The 18,323-nt window shown below is 38.6% G+C and overlaps 1 protein-coding gene and 1 non-coding gene across 3 annotated transcripts in view; both read left to right on the plus strand.

The window, feature by feature from the left end:
- KATNA1 (katanin catalytic subunit A1) overlaps positions 1-18,323 on the plus strand; it is a 36,880-nt gene that overhangs the window by 12,386 nt on the left and 6,171 nt on the right. Inside the window, exons 4-7 of one of the 2 annotated variants that reach the window (XM_007458760.1) lie at positions 2,923-3,103; positions 14,047-14,168; positions 15,809-15,914; positions 17,122-17,280. In XM_007458760.1, the coding sequence (XP_007458822.1) occupies positions 2,923-3,103; positions 14,047-14,168; positions 15,809-15,914; positions 17,122-17,280 (568 nt within the window). The remainder of the gene's footprint in view (positions 1-2,922; positions 3,104-14,046; positions 14,169-15,808; positions 15,915-17,121; positions 17,281-18,323) is intronic. The other variant, XM_007458761.1, reaches the window with a different exon arrangement.
- Positions 15,430-15,502, plus strand: TRNAG-CCC (transfer RNA glycine (anticodon CCC)). Its single transcript has one exon. It is a non-coding gene; the product is annotated as a tRNA-Gly (tRNA).

The following is an 18,323-nucleotide window of genomic DNA, read 5'->3' on the forward strand; positions in this document are numbered from 1 at the left end:
TCTCTCATTTCTTTCAGGTCTCTACTTAAATGTCACCTCAGAAAGGCCATCTCTGATCACCCTACCTATATCATTCCATAGACCCTACCATTCTTTATTTTCTTAGATAGCATTTAGCATCATCTGATGTACTGTTTATTTCTTCATTGAAACCCCCTCTGCCCACACACACACTTGAATGTGAGCCTGTGAGAGTAAAGGCTTTTATTAAAGTTATTTCAAAAAATTTTTTACGGGCTTCCCTGGTGGCGCAGTGCTTGAGAGTCCGCCTGCCGATGCAGGAGACGCGGGTTCGTGCCCCGTTTCGGGAAGATCCCACATGCCGCGGAGCGGCTGGGCCCGTGAGCCATGGCCACTGAGCCTGCGCGTCCGGAGCCTGTGCTCCGCAAATGGGAGAGGCCACAACAGTGAGAGGCCCGCATAACGCAAGAAAAAAAAAAAAAAAAAAAATTTTTTTACTTTAAATGCAGAGTAGTGCCTGTCAGTAGTAATAGTTCAGTAAATTATTTTTTGGATAAATGAATAGCAGTAAAAAGTGGATAAAGGGACTTCCCTGGCGGTCCTGTGGTTAGGACTCCATGCTTACACTGCAGGGAGCATGGGTTCCATCCCTGGTCAGGGAACTAAGATTGTGCAAACCACAAGGCGTGGCCAAAAAAAAAAAAAAAAAGAGGTGGATAAAGTGTGACACATTTTATGTGACTGACTGCCAGCTAGCCATTAAAAGTCATTTATGAGGTGATGATAGAGGAAAGAATACCGGCAATGCCTCATGATATAATGAGTAGAGAAAAATATGACCATATGTGTATATAATGGTTCTAATTTTGTTTAAATGAAAGGCAACCATAAGAAAATAAACTAATATGTTAAATGGTTAACTCTGGATAGTGGGGTTAAGGTGACTTTTTCAAATTCTTTATGCTTTATTATAATTCAGTGTCTATATTATTTTTCTTAAGAGGAAAAATAAATATATATTTTATTTTTATTTTATTTTATTTTTTGGCTGGGTGGGTCTTTGTTGCTGCGTGCGGGCTCAGTAGTTGTGGCTCGCGGGCCCAGTTGCCCCCCGGCATGTGGGATCTTCCCGGCCCAGGGCTTGAACCCATGTCCCCTCATTGGCAGGCAGATTCTCAACCACTGTGCCACCAGGGAAGTCCTAAATATATATTTTAAAGCAGCATCCCTACTTGACTATCCAAGTTTCTAAATCGAAAATTGAACCATCATCATTCCTTTCACATATATATTGGTTTGGCTTTATCATCCTCCCAAATTCTCATTCTCAACCTTTCACATCTAAGAGTATCTTTTTTCATAGTGTCTCTTAGATTTTTATTGTTACTCCTTGAGCTAGGCCCTCATCTCATGCCTTGATAACATCTCTCTGCTTTTTGTGTTTCCTTCATCAGTGTATCTTATTTATTATTAGACTGATCTTTCTAAAACCTTTTCAGTGGCCGCCAGCTAAAAACCAAACCTCTTGAACTGGCAGTGTTTAGATCTACTTACTGAACCACCTTATCTGTTCAGTATCATGTTTTAATGTTTACCATTGTCTTCACAGTTAGTATCTTTATAACCTTTACATAGATTAAGCTCATCTTGCTTTCTTTGCTTTTCTTCACTGATTTTCTTGTCTGCAATTGTACCATCTTGTTTAGGTCAACTTCTGTGTTTCCAGGTCCAATTTACTTTGTCTTCAAGAGGCCATTCCCATTGCCACAGTGCTAGATCTCTTTCACACTTTCTAGTATACTTGCCTAGTCTTACGTATCTTCTTTCTTAACTATACTTGAGGTATTTGAGGATAGGACTCCCCTGCCTTTTTTTTTTTTTTTTTTCGGGACGTGGCCCCTCCGGTTGTGGAGCACAGGCTCCGGACGCGCAGGCTCAGCGGCCATGGCTCACGGGCCCAGCTGCTCTGTGGCACGTGGGATGCTCCCGGACCGGGGCACGAACCTGTGTCCCCTGCATCGGCAGGCGGACTCTCAACCACTGCGCCACGAGGGAAGCCCTCCCCTGCCTTTTTTGTTGCTTATTTTACTGGCCCCAACCAAGTCTAGAAGTGTAGTAGGAGCCTAATAAATATTTGAGAGGTCTAAATCCTGCCACAGAAATAAAGATGAAGTGATCTACATAGAGGTAAACACCATACACGAGTTCTTGTAACTGTCCATAGCCAGTGCTTATGTCAGTTTTTTTAAAATGGGAAAATGATTAAATTTTATTAATTAAAACAGAACTGTGATACATTCTAAATAAAATGGTACCAAATTGCACATATATCAGTACATAAGTGTGAAATCTACACCTGTGCTTTGTTCTTGCTCTTTCAATAAAACTCCCTTCTCTGATTATTGTTCTCTTTTCAGTTTCCAAGAATCAGACTAATTTTTCATCTATCCTTGATATACAATAGCTATTTCCTTTTACAGTCAATTCTTTTTGTTTTGTTTTGTTTGCGGTATGCGGGCCTTTCACTGCGGTGGCCTCTCCGGTTATGGAGCACAGGCTCCGGACGCGCAGGCTCAGCAGCCATGGCTCACGGGCCCAGCCGCTCCTCAGCATGTGGGATCCTCCTGGACCGGGGCACGAACCCGTGTCCCCTGCATCGGCAGGCAGACTCTCAACCACTGTGCCACCAGGGAAGCCCGCTATTTCTTTTTAAAAGAGAGGTGATGATCACTTGACTTCTGTTATTTCTACCATAAAACCATAGTGCACCAGACAGCTATGCCCAGTTTAAATGCTAGACCTTAGATTTCAGTGACCTCAAGTTTATTCAGTTTTATCTTGTGTTCAGTTATGCCTTTGCTTCTTTAGTTCATAAACTAACTTACACACTATGTGTGTTCATCTATATATGGACCAACTCCAAGAGTTTAGTATGATTTTCATGATCTTGTGTTTGATTAGACCCTCACCAGGACCTAGAAAACGCCAGTCGTCTCAGTACAGTGACCCTAAACCACAGGGTAACCGTCCAAGTACAACTGTCAGAGTTCACCGTCCATCCGCACACAGTGTTCACAATGACAGAGGGAAAGCTGTTCGTTGTCGGGAAAAGAAAGAACAGAATAAAGGAAGAGAGGAAAAGGTAAATGTTACTGATTTTCATAAATGAAAAAGTTATTTATTAACCTTAAAAATGAAGACTGTACAAATTTTAATAATTTTTAGTAATTAAATCTACTATAATAAAACCATAGTCACACTCCACCTAGGCTAGGATTTTTCCTACTCACTATCCAACAAATAATTTTGGTTGTCTTTTGTAACTTTTATCTTGATACAATTTCAGACTTGCAAACAAGTTACAAGAATGACATAAAGAACTTCCAGTGTGATGAACTGGGAGATTGAGATTGACATGTATACACTGATGTGTATAAAATGGATGACTAATAAGAACCTGCTGTATAAAAAGATAAATAAAAGAAAAAAAAAAGAACTTCCATATATTCTTTACCCAGTTTTACCAGTTATTAATATTATGTCCCTTTTGCTTTATCATTTACTCTCTGTATATACTTTATTTTTCCTGAAGCATTGAGAGTAACTTGTAGAAATGAAATCATGCCCTTTTACCCTTAGATGTTTTAGAGTCAGTTTCCTAAATAGTAGGACATTGTTTCACATAAAAACAATGTAGTGATGAAAAATCATAAATTTTACATTGATACAGTACTGTTATCTAATACACAGACCTTTATAAAATTTTGCCAGTTATCCCAATAATGTCATTTATAGGTCCCCCCGCCCCCCGTGCCAGGACCCAATATAGAAGCATACATTGCATTTGGTTGTCATGTTTCTTTAGTCTCTTTTATTTTTTTTTAATTTTATTTATTTTTGGCTGCATTGGGTCTTCGTTGTTGCATGCGGGTTTTCTCTAGTTGCAGTGAGCAGGGGCTACTCTTCGTTGCAGTGCGCGGGCTTCTCATTGCAGTGGCTTCTCTTGTTGCGGAGCATGGGCTGTAGGCGCAGGCTCGGTAGTTGTGGCATGCGAGCTCAATAGTTCTGGCTCGCGGGCTCTAGAGTGCAGGCTCAGTAGTTGTGACACACGGGCTTAGTTGCTCAGCAGCACGTGGGATCTTCCTGGACTGGGGCTCGAACCTGTGTCCCCTGCATTGGCAGGCGGATTCTTAACCACTGTGCCACCAGGGAAGCCCTCTTTAGTCTCTTTTAATGTGAACATTTCCCCTGCCTTTATCTTTTTTGGCCTGACTTTTTTAAGAGTTATTTTGTAGATTGTTCCTCAGTTTGGATGTGCCTGATGCTTCCTCATGATTAGATTTAAGGTTGTGCATTTTTGGCAGGAATACCACTGAAGTGAAGTTTTGTTCTTCTCAGTGTATCATATAAGGAGGCACAGGATGTTTATTTGTTCTGTTACTTGTGATAAATTGGATCACTTGGTTAGGGTGGTGACTGCCAAGTCTCTCCACTATACAGTTACTCTTTTTGCCTTTATAGTAGTTTGTGGGGAGATACTCTGAGGTTATATAAATATTGTATTTCTCATTAAAGTTTCAGTTACTTGCTTTAGCATTCAGTGATTCTTGCCTGAAGCAGTTATTCCTCTGATAATTGAAAAATCATTTTCTAATGCTATTATCTCTTCTACATTAATTACTTGACATTGAACTGTAAGAAGAAGCTCTGTCTCTTCCCCTTTATTTAATTTTATCAGTATGGACTGGTGGACTCTTATTTTATTCAGTGAATTAAAATCTATTACTATCTTTTTGTTGCTTAAATTGTCCAAGATTTGAGGAGTGGGAGACCCTTGAAGCTGGATCTTAAGTCTTTTTGACACATACTCACCATTCTCTGAGCATTTCCTCATTTTCTGGCAAAATAGGATGTTCCAGGCTCTTCATGTATTTACCGCATTTCTCCAGGAAACCCTGGTTCCTATTAGTGAGGAATGAGATTTATAAACCAAGATTTCAGTACCAATTATTATTTAAGGGCCTGTGCTCTCTTACCGTAAGCAATGTATGGGACTCTGAGAACCTAGTTTCTGTCCTCTCTACTTCCACCTCCCCAGTCCCTTGCCTCAGGCACATACCTAGTCTATGAAATGGTAAAGTACAGGCTCACTTGTTGGCTTGTACCAAAAGGACCCCTCTGCACCACCTGGGCAAAGTGAAAACTGGGTTAAGCAAATGTAAAGCCCCCAGTGCTGCCCATTCAGTCCTTTTCAAAACATCATATCATGGGCTTCCCTGGTGGCGCAGTGGTTTAGAGTCCGCCTGCCGATGCAGGGGACACGGGTTCGTGCCCCGGTCCTGGAAGATCCCACATGGGCTGGGCCCGTGAGCCATGGCTGCTGACCCTGCGCATCCGGATCCTGTGCTCTGCAACAGGAGAGGCCACAACAGTGAGAGGCCCGCGCACCGCAAAAAAAAAAAAAAAAAAATCGTATCAGCCCGTACTTCAAGATCTTTTTCCTAAATCTGCAATCTGACTTTGTAATTCTTCTTGAGAACCTCATCCAGTAACCAGCCAAGCCACACCTTTAAAGAGAACCTTCCTTGTTGATATAGATACAGATGTGCATTTAGCTCTTGATTTTGTGTCATCACCTTTATTACCCGTCCTCCCCATTTCTGGAGGTCATTTGCCCTTGTACATCTGGATAGTCAGTTCCCTTGAGTCCCTCTCACCATCATTCTATAGTCCCATATTTCTGTACTTTCAGCAACAGCAGTGCTCTTGTAGTTCCTGAAACAAGGAAGGGTATGCGGAAGGTGGCTAATGCCTCTGGCCTTAGGCAGTATTATCAATACCAAGGTTGCCCTTGCCTATCATCTAGGGTTTGGGTTGTAAGCCTTTTAACCATCTGTGGTTTGTAGAGGTCAATGTCCTATACCTTTTTCATCTTGTATCTATACTTTTATACCCTGAGAAATGATGTGTAGAACCTGAGGTACTATAATCAGCAAATCAGTTGTCCAAGATAAATTAAATTGAATTAATATGATTTGCTTGTTAAAACAGGAAGATATAAAGCTTTTCAAAAATATAGCATGGTGATTAAGAGTATGGGCTTTGGAATCAGGTAGACTTGTATTTAAGCACCATCCCTCCTGTTTCTGGATGTATTAGCTACTTGGTCTTTCTAAATTTTATCCCCTCATATATAAAATTACTTTAACGCCTGTCTTATAGAGTTTTTGTAGGATAAATAAAATAACTTTAAAAAATTTTATTTTATTTATTTTTGGCTGCGTTGGGTCTTCTTTGTTGTGTGTGGGCTTTCTCTAGTTGCAGCGAGCAGGGGCTGCTCTTCATTGTGGTGCGTGGGCTTCCTCATTGCGGTGGCTTCTCTTGTTGCGGAGCATGGGCTCTAGGCACACAGGCTCAGTAGTTGTGGCTCGTGGGCTCTAGAGCACAGGCGCAGTAGTTGTGGCGCATGGGCTTAGTTGCTCTGTGGCATGTGGGATCTTCCCAGACCAGGGCTTGAACCCGTGTCCCCTGCATTGGCAGGTGGATTCTTAACCACTGCGCTGCCGGGAAAGCCCCAAGATAACTTACTTTCTACCTAGTGTGTGCTCAATAAATGTTAGCTATTATTTCCCAAACATTCCAGGTAACTGAGATTTTTGTTATATATGCTATTGACTTAAACAGTTTCACCATTGCATTTTTAAAAATTTTAATGAAATATCTTAGAGGTTGATGACTACATTCAAAATGCTCTTTAATTTATCTAAATGCAAAAGTAGAATCATTAGGTTAAAAGTAGTATAAAAATAAATTCCCCAGAAGGAGGCTCACTTTGAAAAAAAGTTCTTATTTACCAATGGAAGTATTTTGGCCTTCAGTTTAAAACATATAATGTTTCCATCACCCTTTTATTCTCTACTGTTTCAAGAATAGGGCAAGAGGACAAAGTATAATAAATAAACATAAAATCAGCTACATTAAGAGGATATCTTAGGGGCTTCCCTGGTGGCGCAGTGGTTGAGAGTCCGCCTGCCGATGCAGGGGACAGGGGTTCGTGCCCCGGTCCGGGAAGATCCCACATGCCGCGGAGCGGCTGTGCCTGTGAGCCATGGCCGCTGAATCTGCGCATCCGGAGCCTGTGCTCCGCAACGGGAGAGGCCACAGCGGTGAGAGGCCCGCGTACCGCAAAAAAAAGAGGAGATCTTATCTGTGTCTTTGCTACGTGTAGACATGACTTACTTGCTAAAATCCTCAGGACTTGGCAGCCAAAGAACAAGTGTATAGAATAGATTTTCTTCCCAAATCAGCCAGTGTGTCTTTGTTGGTAATATATGCCCAGTGTTGAGAAACTTACATTTGGGGAGATCAGAGTAATATATTTCAAACAATTATAGAACAATTAGTTGCTAAACTGGTGGTAGCTAGTGACTAAAAATAGCAGAATTCTTAGGAGATGGTAGTAGTCAGAAAGCTTCATGGAAGAGATAAAGCCATTAAGTCATAAATAATGAATAAATTTTTTTTTTCCTATTTAAAACCTTTTGTTACCTATTCACTTAGAAAATCAGAAAATAGAGCAAGTGAAAAAAGAAAACTCAGACAACATTCTTACCCACCCAGAGTTCTGTTGATCTCATGGTATATGCTTTTAATCCTTTTCTATTGCGTGATTTTTTTTTTTTTTTTTACCGTAACCAGAACCATAAGTAGCCTGTTCTTTTCGATTATCAATGTATCCTAACAATCTTTCTATGTTGAGTTAGTCTATTCCTCTAAATAGTAGCTGTACAAATGACTAAAGAAAAGGAAATAAGAGCACAGAAACAAGTGTCTTCAGTGAAATATCTCTCTTAAGTCTATTGCCCATTATGCAAATGAATTTTCTTTTTAGTCTTGAGTTTTGAGAGCTCTTTATATAGTCTAGAGACTAATCCTTTGTCAGTTATGTATTTTGCAGATAGTTTCTTTAAGTGTGTAGCTTGTCTTTTCATTGTTTTAGCAGGATCTTTCACAAGGCAAAAGATTTTAATTTTGGTAAAGTCCAACATTTCCTTTTTATAAATTATGCTTTTGGTATCAAGTTTTTAATTCTTTGCCTAGCCCTAGATCCCAAAATTTTTTTATTTTTTTCTTAGAAGTTTTATAATTTTATGTTTTACATCTAAGTCCATGATCTATTTTGAATTGATTTTTGTGTAACGTGTGAGACTTAGGTCAAGGTTCACTTTTTGCCTATACATGTTCAATTGCTCCAGCACCATTTGTTGAAAAGGATTTGTTATAGCACAGGGAGCTACATTCAATATCCTGTGATAAACTATATGGAAAAAATATGAAAAAGAATGTATATACATATATATATATATAACTGAGTCACTGTACTGTACAGCAGAAATTAATACAACATTGTAAATATACTTCAATAAAATAAATTTTTTACACCTTGCTCAAAAATTATTTGGGCATATTTGTGTGGGTCTGTCTATGGGCTCTCTTTTACGTTTCATTGATACATGTATCTGTCTCTCAACCAGTACTCCACACAGTCTTGGTTACTATAGTTATATACTGTGTTATGTACATAGTAAGCTTGAAATTGGGTAGACTAATTCATCCCATTTTATTCTTCCTTTTCAAAGTTATTTTAGCTATTCTAGTTCCTTTTTTTCATGTAAATTTTGGAATCAGCTTTTCTACATCTACAAAGAATCTTGCTGATATTTTGATAGGAATTATGTTAAACCTATGTATCAGTTTGGGGGAAATTGAGATCTTTGTTACATTGAGTCTTCCAATCCATGAACATGTTATCTCCTTTAGATCTTTGATTTCTTTCATCAGCATTGTGTAGTTTTCAGCATACAGGTCTTGCATATATTTTGTTAGATTTTAAACCTAAGTATTTCACTTTTCTAAGTGATTGTATCAGTGGTATTGTATTTTTTATTTCAGTATCCACAAATTTATTGCTAGTATATAAAAATACAAGTGACTTTAAAAATTCTTTTAGGGCTTCCCTGGTGGCGCAGTGGTTGAGAGTCTGCCTGCCGATGCAGGGGACACGGGTTTGTGCCCCGGTCTGGGAAGATCCCACGTGCCGCGGAGCGGCTCGGTCCGTGAGCCATGGCCGCTGAGCCTGCGCATCCGCAGCCTGTGCTCCGCAACGGGAGAGGCCACAACAGTGAGAGGCCTGTGTACCGCAAAAAAAAAAAAAAAATTCTTTTAAATTGTGGTTTAAATATGTATAACGTAAAATTTACCATTTTAGCCATTTTTAAGTATGCAGTTCTTAAAGTGCAATTGAGTATGTTCACATTGTTGTGGAACTGTCACCACCATACATCCACAAAACGTTTTTAATTTTGCAAAACTGAAACTCTGTGCCCGTTAAACAATAACTCCCTGATAACGAAAACTCTATTTTTCTTTCTGCTTGCTACTTACAAAACACTTCTGTACTCCAAATGTGTAGGATTTTTTTTCCACATCAAGCAATTTTTTGACACCAGTTGTGTATCCTACAGTCTAACTCAACTGGCATCAGATCCACAGGTAAGAAAGAGTTCAGTTGCACAGGGTGCCTTCACGTCACATGCCAATTGCAAGTCCAGCTTGTCACCTGTGCTTCTGACCAACTGGTATAAATCAGAGGTTACCAAAACTCCCCCCTTGGGTTTGATAATTTGCTAGAGCAGCTCACAGAACTCAGGAAAACAGTTTTCTTACTAGATTACCAGTTTATTACAAAGGATGCAATTCAGCAACAGCTAGATGGAAGAGAAGCCCAGGGCAAGGTACGTGGGAAGGGACGCAGAGCTTCCATGCCTTCTCCAGATACGCCACCCTCCTAGCACCTCCACGTGTTCACCATGCCCTATCCTTTTGGGGTTTTATGGAGGCTTCATTACGTGGGTATGATGGATTAGATCATTGGCCATTGGTGATTCATTGAACCTCCAACCTCTCTTTCTCCCCAGAGGTTGTGTGGTAGCACTGTAAGTTCCAACCCTCTAATCACAAGTATGGTTCCCCTGACAACAGTCCCCATCCTGTGATTAACTAGGGGCTTTCCAAAAATCACCTCATTAACGTAAACTCAGGTTGAGTTGAAGGGGCTTGTTAGGAATAACAAAAAACACCTCTTTCACCTTTACTGCTCTGGATCTATTTCAGGAGCTGGGAACAAAAACTGAATATTATAACAAAAGATGCTTCCATTGCTCTTATCAGTTAGGAAGTCATAAGGGTTTTAGGAGTTATATGCCAGGAATAGGACTAAAACTAAGTATGTATTTCTCGTTGTAAATCATAATATTGCATTCCCTGTTCCTTCCCCCTGCCCACAGCCCCTGGCAACCACTATTCTACTTTCTGTCTCTATGAGTTTGATTCCTCTAAGTACCTCATATGAGTGGAATCATACAGTATTTGTTCTTTTGTGACTGACTTTTTCTACTTAGCATAATGTCTTCAGGGTTTATCCATTTGATAGCATGTGTCAGAATTTCGTTCCTTTTTAAGGCTAATATTCCATTGCATGTATATACCATATTTTGTTTATCCAGTATCCATCAAAGGACACTTTGGTTGCTTCCACCTTTTGGCTATTGTAAATAATGCTTCTATGTCATGGGTATATAAATGTGTCTTCAAGACCCTGCTTTCAAGTCTTTTGGAGATACATATATATACACACATATACAGAAGTATTCGTGTATAATTCGGTTTTTAATTTTTTGAGGAATCATCAAACGTTTCCACAGTGGCTGCATCACTTCACATTTCTGCTAACAGTGCACAATGTTCCAATTTCGCCACACCTTTGTCAACACTTGTTATTTTCTTTTTTTTCTAATAAATAAATTTATTTATTTATGGCTGTGTTGGGTCTTCGTTGCTGTGCGCGGGCTTTCTCTAGTTGCAGTGAACAGGGGTTACTCGTTGTTGTGGTGTGCGGGCTTCTCATTGCAGTGGCTTCTCTTGTTGCAGAGTATGGGCTCTAGGCGCCCGGGCTTCAGTAGTTGTGGCATGCGGGCTCAGTAGTTGTGGCTTGTGGGCTCTAGAGTGCAGGCTCAGTTGCCCCATGGCATGTGAGATCTTCCCAGACCAGGGATCGAATCCATGTCTCCTGCATTGGCAGGCAGACCCTTAACCCACCAGGGAAGTCCCTGCCAACACTTGTTATTTTCTGTGTGTGGTTTTTTTAGTTAGTTAGTTTTAGTTTTGTAATAGTTTTGTACTAGCCATCCAAATGGTGTGAACTAGTATCTCACTGAGGTTTTGATTTACATTTCCCTAGTGATAAAATTGATTTGTTATGTATATTTAGTATCCTGCCACCTTGCTGAAGTCATTTATTAATTCTAGGAGAATTTTTGTAGATTCCTTGGAATTCTCTGGGTAAACATCATGCCATCTGAAATAGAACAGTTTTATTTCTTCCTTTTGGATTTGTATGTGTATATGTCCTTTTCTTGCTCTGTTACACTGGCTACAACTTCTAGCACTATGTTGAATAAGTGTGATGAAAGTGGACATCCTGATCTTAGTGGGGAAAGCATTCAGTGTTTCATCATTAAATATAATGTTAGCTGTAGAATTTTTTTTTTTTTTTTGCAGTCCACGGGTCTCTCACTGCTGTGGCCTCTCCCGTCGCGGAGCACAGGCTCCAGAGGCGCAGGCTCAGCGGCCATGGCTCACGGGCCTAGCCGCTCTGCGGCACGTGGGATCTTCCCGGACCGGGGCACAAACCCGCGTCCCCTGCATCGGCAGGCAGACGCCCAACCACTGCGCCACCAGGGAAGCCCGCTGTAGAATTTTTGTGTGTGCTTCTTGCCAAGTTGAAGAAATTCCTCTTTATCCCGAATGGATGTTGAGTTCTGTCACATGCTTTTTGGCATCTGTTGCATGATCGTGTAGTTTTCCTTCTTTGCCTGTTAATATGTGGATTATATTGATTTATTTATTGTTTGAATTTTGAACTAGCCTTGCATCCTTGGAATAAACCTCACTTGGTCATGGTATATAATTCTCTTTATATCTTACTGAATTCTATTTGGTAATATTTTGGTAAGGATTTTTGCATTTATATTTATGAGGGATATTGGTCTATAATTTTTTTGTTTTGTTTTTTTAATTCTCTTTGACTTTGGTATCACAGTAATAGTAGCTTCATAAAATGAATTGAAAAATGTTCATTCTGTCTCTTCTGGAAGAGATTGTGTAGAATTGGTACGTCTTGTTTAAATGTTTGATAAAATTTCCCAGTGAAACCATCTGGGCTTGGATATCTTTTTTGGAAGTTTTTAAGTTATGAATTCAATTTCCCTAGAAGTTGAAGGGCTGTTTAAATGATCTTTTTCATAATAGTTGAGTTGTGGTAGTTTTTGTTTTTCAAATAGTGATCCATTTTGTCGAAGTTGTCAAATTTCTGTCAAATTTCTTTTGAGCACCAAAAAGGAGTCTACATTCTTTTTAACCTCTCTACTGCTTTCTTTTACCTCCTGGTAGTTGTTAGTATTTTCCCTTAGAAATGTCAAAATTTGAAATTCCATAGCTCCCCTTGGCCGACCTATTATAGAATTGTTTCTCCTTTCTGCCTATCTGAAATTTGTTTTGCTTTGTCTGGAAACATTCCCTCAGCACTGTGTTCTATGGGATAAAATAAGGTGAGAACTGTTGATATAAAGTGCCTTATATTTGTGTTTCCCTGGGTTTGCAGTTTAAGTTTCTAATAGTCAGGAACAGTGTCTTCTTTCTATCCCCCGCAGCTGCTCATACAGAATAGATTAGTATCTGTGAATGAATAACAACTTCATAAATACTTAGAAGAAAAGATAACCTCCTCTTTTAAATGTTATACAACACCTCCCTTGAATCTTCAATGTTCCTATTGGATACTAAATATGTAAATTGTGAGACAGGCACTTAGTTGGTCATCTAGTGTAAGACTTTGAATATCATAAATATTGGTTAAGTCTAGACATTAGTACTGACTTTAGACAGCACCAGTGACAAAGAAATCATCATGTTATGGGCAAAAAAATGTTATGGATTTTGGAGATGGGGTAACAATCCTAGTACAAGACCAAGTAAATGATTATTTACACCAATATAAAGTTTCATAAATTTTCTTGGCTTATAAAATTCACGACTGTCTCAGCAGTTTTTTCACAGCACCTCTAGGACAAAAAGAATACCCATCCATTTGAAATTTGGTTAAAACAACTCTTTATGTCCCAACAACACCTTTTGGACACTGTACAGTTTCTCAGATCTTGGAGTCATAGTGGACATTCCACTGTCATTCCTCTTCCACATTGATTTTTCCGAGTATATGTTTTATCACAGCAACTGCCAAAAATCCAGCCTCACAAAAAATATGGGATTATTGAAAGGAATGCAGCAGTCTTAACGTAGAAACTGAACTACCTCGAGCCGGTAGTTCACCCAATGTTCAAACAGGTGTTTTTGTATTTCCCTCAAAAATCTGAAAAATCCTGCAGTGCCCTGTGAGTTCACTGTTGTGCCTTGGAGTCCTTTAGTGTGCATCTTGCGGCCCTAATGACTGTCATCACAGAGGGTGGGAGGGAAAATCTCTCCGAAGGACTGAGGTGTCTTTTGGAGGGATGTGCGAATAGTGAAAAGGGATGTTTTGGGAGCATCAGTGGCGACTGAGTACGTGTTAAAGATTGACCCATAATCTTAGCTTAATAAACCATCTGTCTATAACCTTATCTCTTCTAAAGCTTTGAGATAAATGCCATACATATCTAATATTCACTAGGGACTACAGTTTATCTCAATATTAATTTTTACTATTGTCAGTTCATATGCATAATACTTTTATTTTTATTTAATACCGTTGTCATACTTTTTATGTAAAAATAAAAATTCAGTATGAAACTCTGATGTTGATGTAGAAGGATGACTTGTAGTCTTTGATTCTGTCCTTATTACTTGGTACTATTGCATTAGCTTTTTAAAAAATGTCACTTAAGTCCAATCTTTGTTTCTGACTCATAGAAACAAAATATAATTTTTGAGTCAATCAAAAGCTCTTGTTTTTTCTCTCTGTTTGTGTAGAACAAATCACCTGCTGCAGTTACAGAACCAGAGACAAATAAATTTGATAGTACTGGATACGATAAGGACTTAGTAGAAGCTTTGGAAAGAGATATAATTTCTCAGAATCCCAATGTTCGATGGTAAGTTATATCACAACAAAATAATTGGATGTTGCTCTTTGGAACAGAAAATGGAACAAATGTGGGCATGTACTGAAGATCAGTCCTTGAGGATAGAACCTGAGGATATACAATGTGAGCATGACACATAATGAAAAACTTGACTTTGGTTCAGGCTGTACCAGTTTTTGTCTGAGATTTTTTAATTTAATGAAATAAATGATAATAAAATTTTTATTAAATTAAAAATTCTACGTACAGAATGGGAACAAGATCACAGAAATTACATCTTTTGGGGACATTCTCCAGTGGTAAAATGGCAGAGTCATTCTTATGCATGTGTGTTGCTTGTTATCTTAAGGTTTATACAATATATGTTGCTTTTATGTCCTATTAGAGCAGTGGTTCTCAACTTTATTACTGTTATATCTAAGGGATAAGTTAGGAGTTTGGGATTAACATATACACACTGCTATATATAAAATAGATAACCAACAGGGACCTACTGTATAGCATAGGGAACTATACTTAATATTTTGTAATAACCTAAAGGGAAAAGAATCCCTTTGGAATAACCTAAGGGAAAGGACTCTGAAAAAAAAAAATAGATGTAGTTGTATGTCTAACTGAATCATCCTGCTGTACACCTGAAACTAATACAACATTGTAAATCAACTATACTTCAATTAAAAAGATAAAAATAAATATTATATCTAATCAAAGAACTGTAATTTATCACAGTGAGTTATAAATCTCCCTTTCCCACAAAGTTAGGTACATTCTGTTATACGTTTTTTGTTAAAACTTTAATTACTTTTAGGTATCATTTCGAGGGATATTTTAAAATATATTATCATGTCATACATCATAATATACTCTCATGCCATGTGCACCGATTGTTGTTGTAGTAGTAACAGTGTTCTGGTGGTTGGAGATGACTTCACGGCAATCTCTGTGATACTCTTTATTTATTTTTTGTTTTATTTTTTATTTATTTATTTATTTTTTATGATACTCTTTAATCTTGGTGTCTATCTCTTGATAGGATTGGGGGCAAAACAGCAGTTTTGCAAGCTGTATCTGCTTTATGTCCTTTTGATTCTTTATGGGTTTTTTAATGGGCTCATTATTTCTAAATCATGGAATTTATGGAATGAGCATTTTAAGAGCAGAAGTTTTCAATGAGATGGCATAATAATACTTAAATTGTAGGCCTATAGACCTGTGTTCTCATTCACCAAGCTGAAAATCATTACTCCCAAGAATTGAAGATTCAGGGACTTCCCTGGTGGTCCAGTGGGTAAGACTCTGCACTCCCAATGCAGGGGGCTCAAGTTCGATCCCTGGTCAGGGAACCGGATCCCACACGCTACAGCTGAAGATTCCCCACACAGCAACAAAGATCCCACGTGCTGGAACTAAGACCTGATGCGGCCAAATAAATAAATATTTTTAAAAATTAAAAAAGAATCGAAGATTCAGATTGTGCTCTTTCTATATACTGGTCGGTGTGGCAGGCCTCGTCACAGTGTGTTAGTTCACTAGCGCCTAGGAAGAAGCTTAGCATTCTGTCAGCAACGTAAAATCATGTGCTTTCAGTGATTCTCAAGAATGACTACATAGAGTTAAATATGTGATCTAAGGTTGTTGATCTCTTTCAGGGATGATATTGCTGATTTAGTAGAAGCTAAAAAGTTGCTTAAGGAAGCTGTGGTGTTACCAATGTGGATGCCAGAATTCTTCAAAGGCATTAGGAGACCATGGAAAGTAAGTGTATTACTGTAACGGCATTGTCAAAGCAAATGGCAAGTGCATTGCTATAGAAAGCCAATATTTATCTGTGTTGGGGGAAGTGGGAGGAGAAAGTAGAGCAGGTAAAGAAAATTTTAAACTATGTTGTGTTATTCAGAACTTTGTTTAGACCAAGAGCTACTGCAAGGTTTCCAGAATAAGAAATAGGTACAGGACTTCCCTGCTGGCACAGTGGTTAAGACTCCACCTGCTAATGCAGGGGACACGGGTTCGAGCCCTGGTCCAGGAAGGTCCCACATGCTGTGGAGCAGCTAAGCCCATGTGCCACAACTACTGAGCCCACGTGCCACAACTACGGAAGCCTGCGCACCTAGAGCCCATGCTCTGCAACAAGAGAAGCCTCCACAAATGAGAAGCACGCGCACTGCAACGAAGAGTAGCCCCTGCTCACCGCAACTAGAGAAAGCCCACGCGCAGCAACGAAGACCCAACGCAGCATAAATGAATGAATGAATGAATGAATGAATGAATAAATTTACTAAAAAAAAAGGAATAGGTACAATGTGATATTTGGAAAGTTGGACACATAGCAGATTTATAATGAGCTTACATTTGCAAATATGAACAGGTCACCTAATGCAAAAATACTCCATTTTATGTGTTGTGTTGCAGAACTTACATCTGTATTTCTTGGAATTGTTAAGAAACTAATAAGATATATCTGTATCTAATGAGTACTTTTTAAAAGTCATGTGCTGATATGAAAAGAGACTGTCCAAAAAACTCTTGGATTTGGGAAATGTGCTAATGGCTAACTCTGTACTTATTTTTTAAAATTCTTGAAAGGTTAAGTGATAAGCAAGATACAAAATTATGGACATACAGCTATGTAAAAAAAAAAAACTAATTTGAGCAAAAAGACTAGCAGGAAATATATCCAGATCCTAATGGTTCCTGTGTTAGGGTATGGCATCATTATATCAGTACTATAATATTGATTATATTTTTTCTCATCTCTTAGTTCCAATTTTTAAATAATGTGTAGTTACCCTACTTTTGTAATGGAAAAAGTAAATTTGTGATAAAGTATCCTGCTGTTTGTCTTTTACTTGGCTTAATATTATGTGTAAGTTGGTTGAAAATTGATCCTTAGTAATGGAATTCTTGTGAATTAGAACAATGGCACATAAATCCTTTGCTGATGCTATTATATTCCCAATAGGGAGTGTTGATGGTTGGCCCACCTGGCACAGGAAAGACCCTCCTTGCTAAAGCAGTAGCTACTGAATGCAAGACAACGTTCTTCAATGTCTCTTCATCAACTCTGACTTCCAAATACAGAGGAGAGTCTGAGAAGCTTGTTCGTCTTCTGTTCGAAATGGTGAGTGCTTGAGCTAACTCTAATGATTCTTTACCTCTAGAAGGGGAGAAAGTGAGTTGTAACTACAGCGTGTAGAATCGCTAGGCAGGATGCTTTTGTGCCCAGAGTGTGATTCCTGTGCTCTTGGAGGTAGAAAATTTTTATTCAATACTAACATGAATAACTTGCATTTCTCTTTGACTCCTTTTCTCTGGATGAAAGGCTGTCTCTGTTAGCTTATGGACATGCTCATGTTATGGGATCTGCATTACTGATCTGCTATAGGAATGTGAAATTATTACGGTTTTTAAATCAGCCTTAGTTATAGTAAATGCAGTATTAGAACAAAAATGAGAAAAGGTGAAAATCATAAGTAGATATGGAACTGAGATTACTACCTCCAATCTATTAGCTATATCAAATACCCTGAGTTTAATGACCCAGTCTTTGGATTAAGTTCTTTGCTTCTTTGACTTTCTTTTTCCTTCTTCCACTGCCACTCATCTGAGTATCAGTAGAAGAAATGTAATTCAACAAGTTCTGGTTGAGTGTTTAGGTTGAATTCAACAGCTTTTTAGACTTCAGACTTTAAGTTTCACTTACTATTTCCGTCTTACCTCATTTAAGAAATTGTGTAGTTATATGCATGAGGACAGAGTTATGTTTATTATATAGATAGTGAAAAAGATTTACATTCCTGGTCATGGTGGACAAAACCTTAGATGACCATGCTAATATTATACCAGATCTTCCTTCCTAGGCTGAGAATAAACAAACAAAACCCCTCACAATTTCATGTTATCTCTTTTCTGTAAAGGCTTCTTCCTGTTTCAGTTCCCATTTTCTTTCTCCTTCAACTTCGATAATTCATAAGGCAGGATGTAAATTCTTACAAGTTCTTATGGATTATTAATAGTCCATCCCACAATAGGAATCTAATGGAGAACCTCTTAGATCCTTTTGAAAAATTAGCTTGCTATTTGCTTCAGGGGAAAAATTATATTGTCAGTATTCCAGAATAACTAGGCCTTTTTAAAATGTAAGCTAGGGGACTTCCCTGGTGG

The sequence above is a fragment of the Lipotes vexillifer genome, unplaced genomic scaffold (genome assembly GCF_000442215.2).
Source record: "Lipotes vexillifer unplaced genomic scaffold, Lipotes_vexillifer_v1.1 scaffold639, whole genome shotgun sequence".
NCBI lineage: Eukaryota > Metazoa > Chordata > Mammalia > Artiodactyla > Lipotidae > Lipotes > Lipotes vexillifer.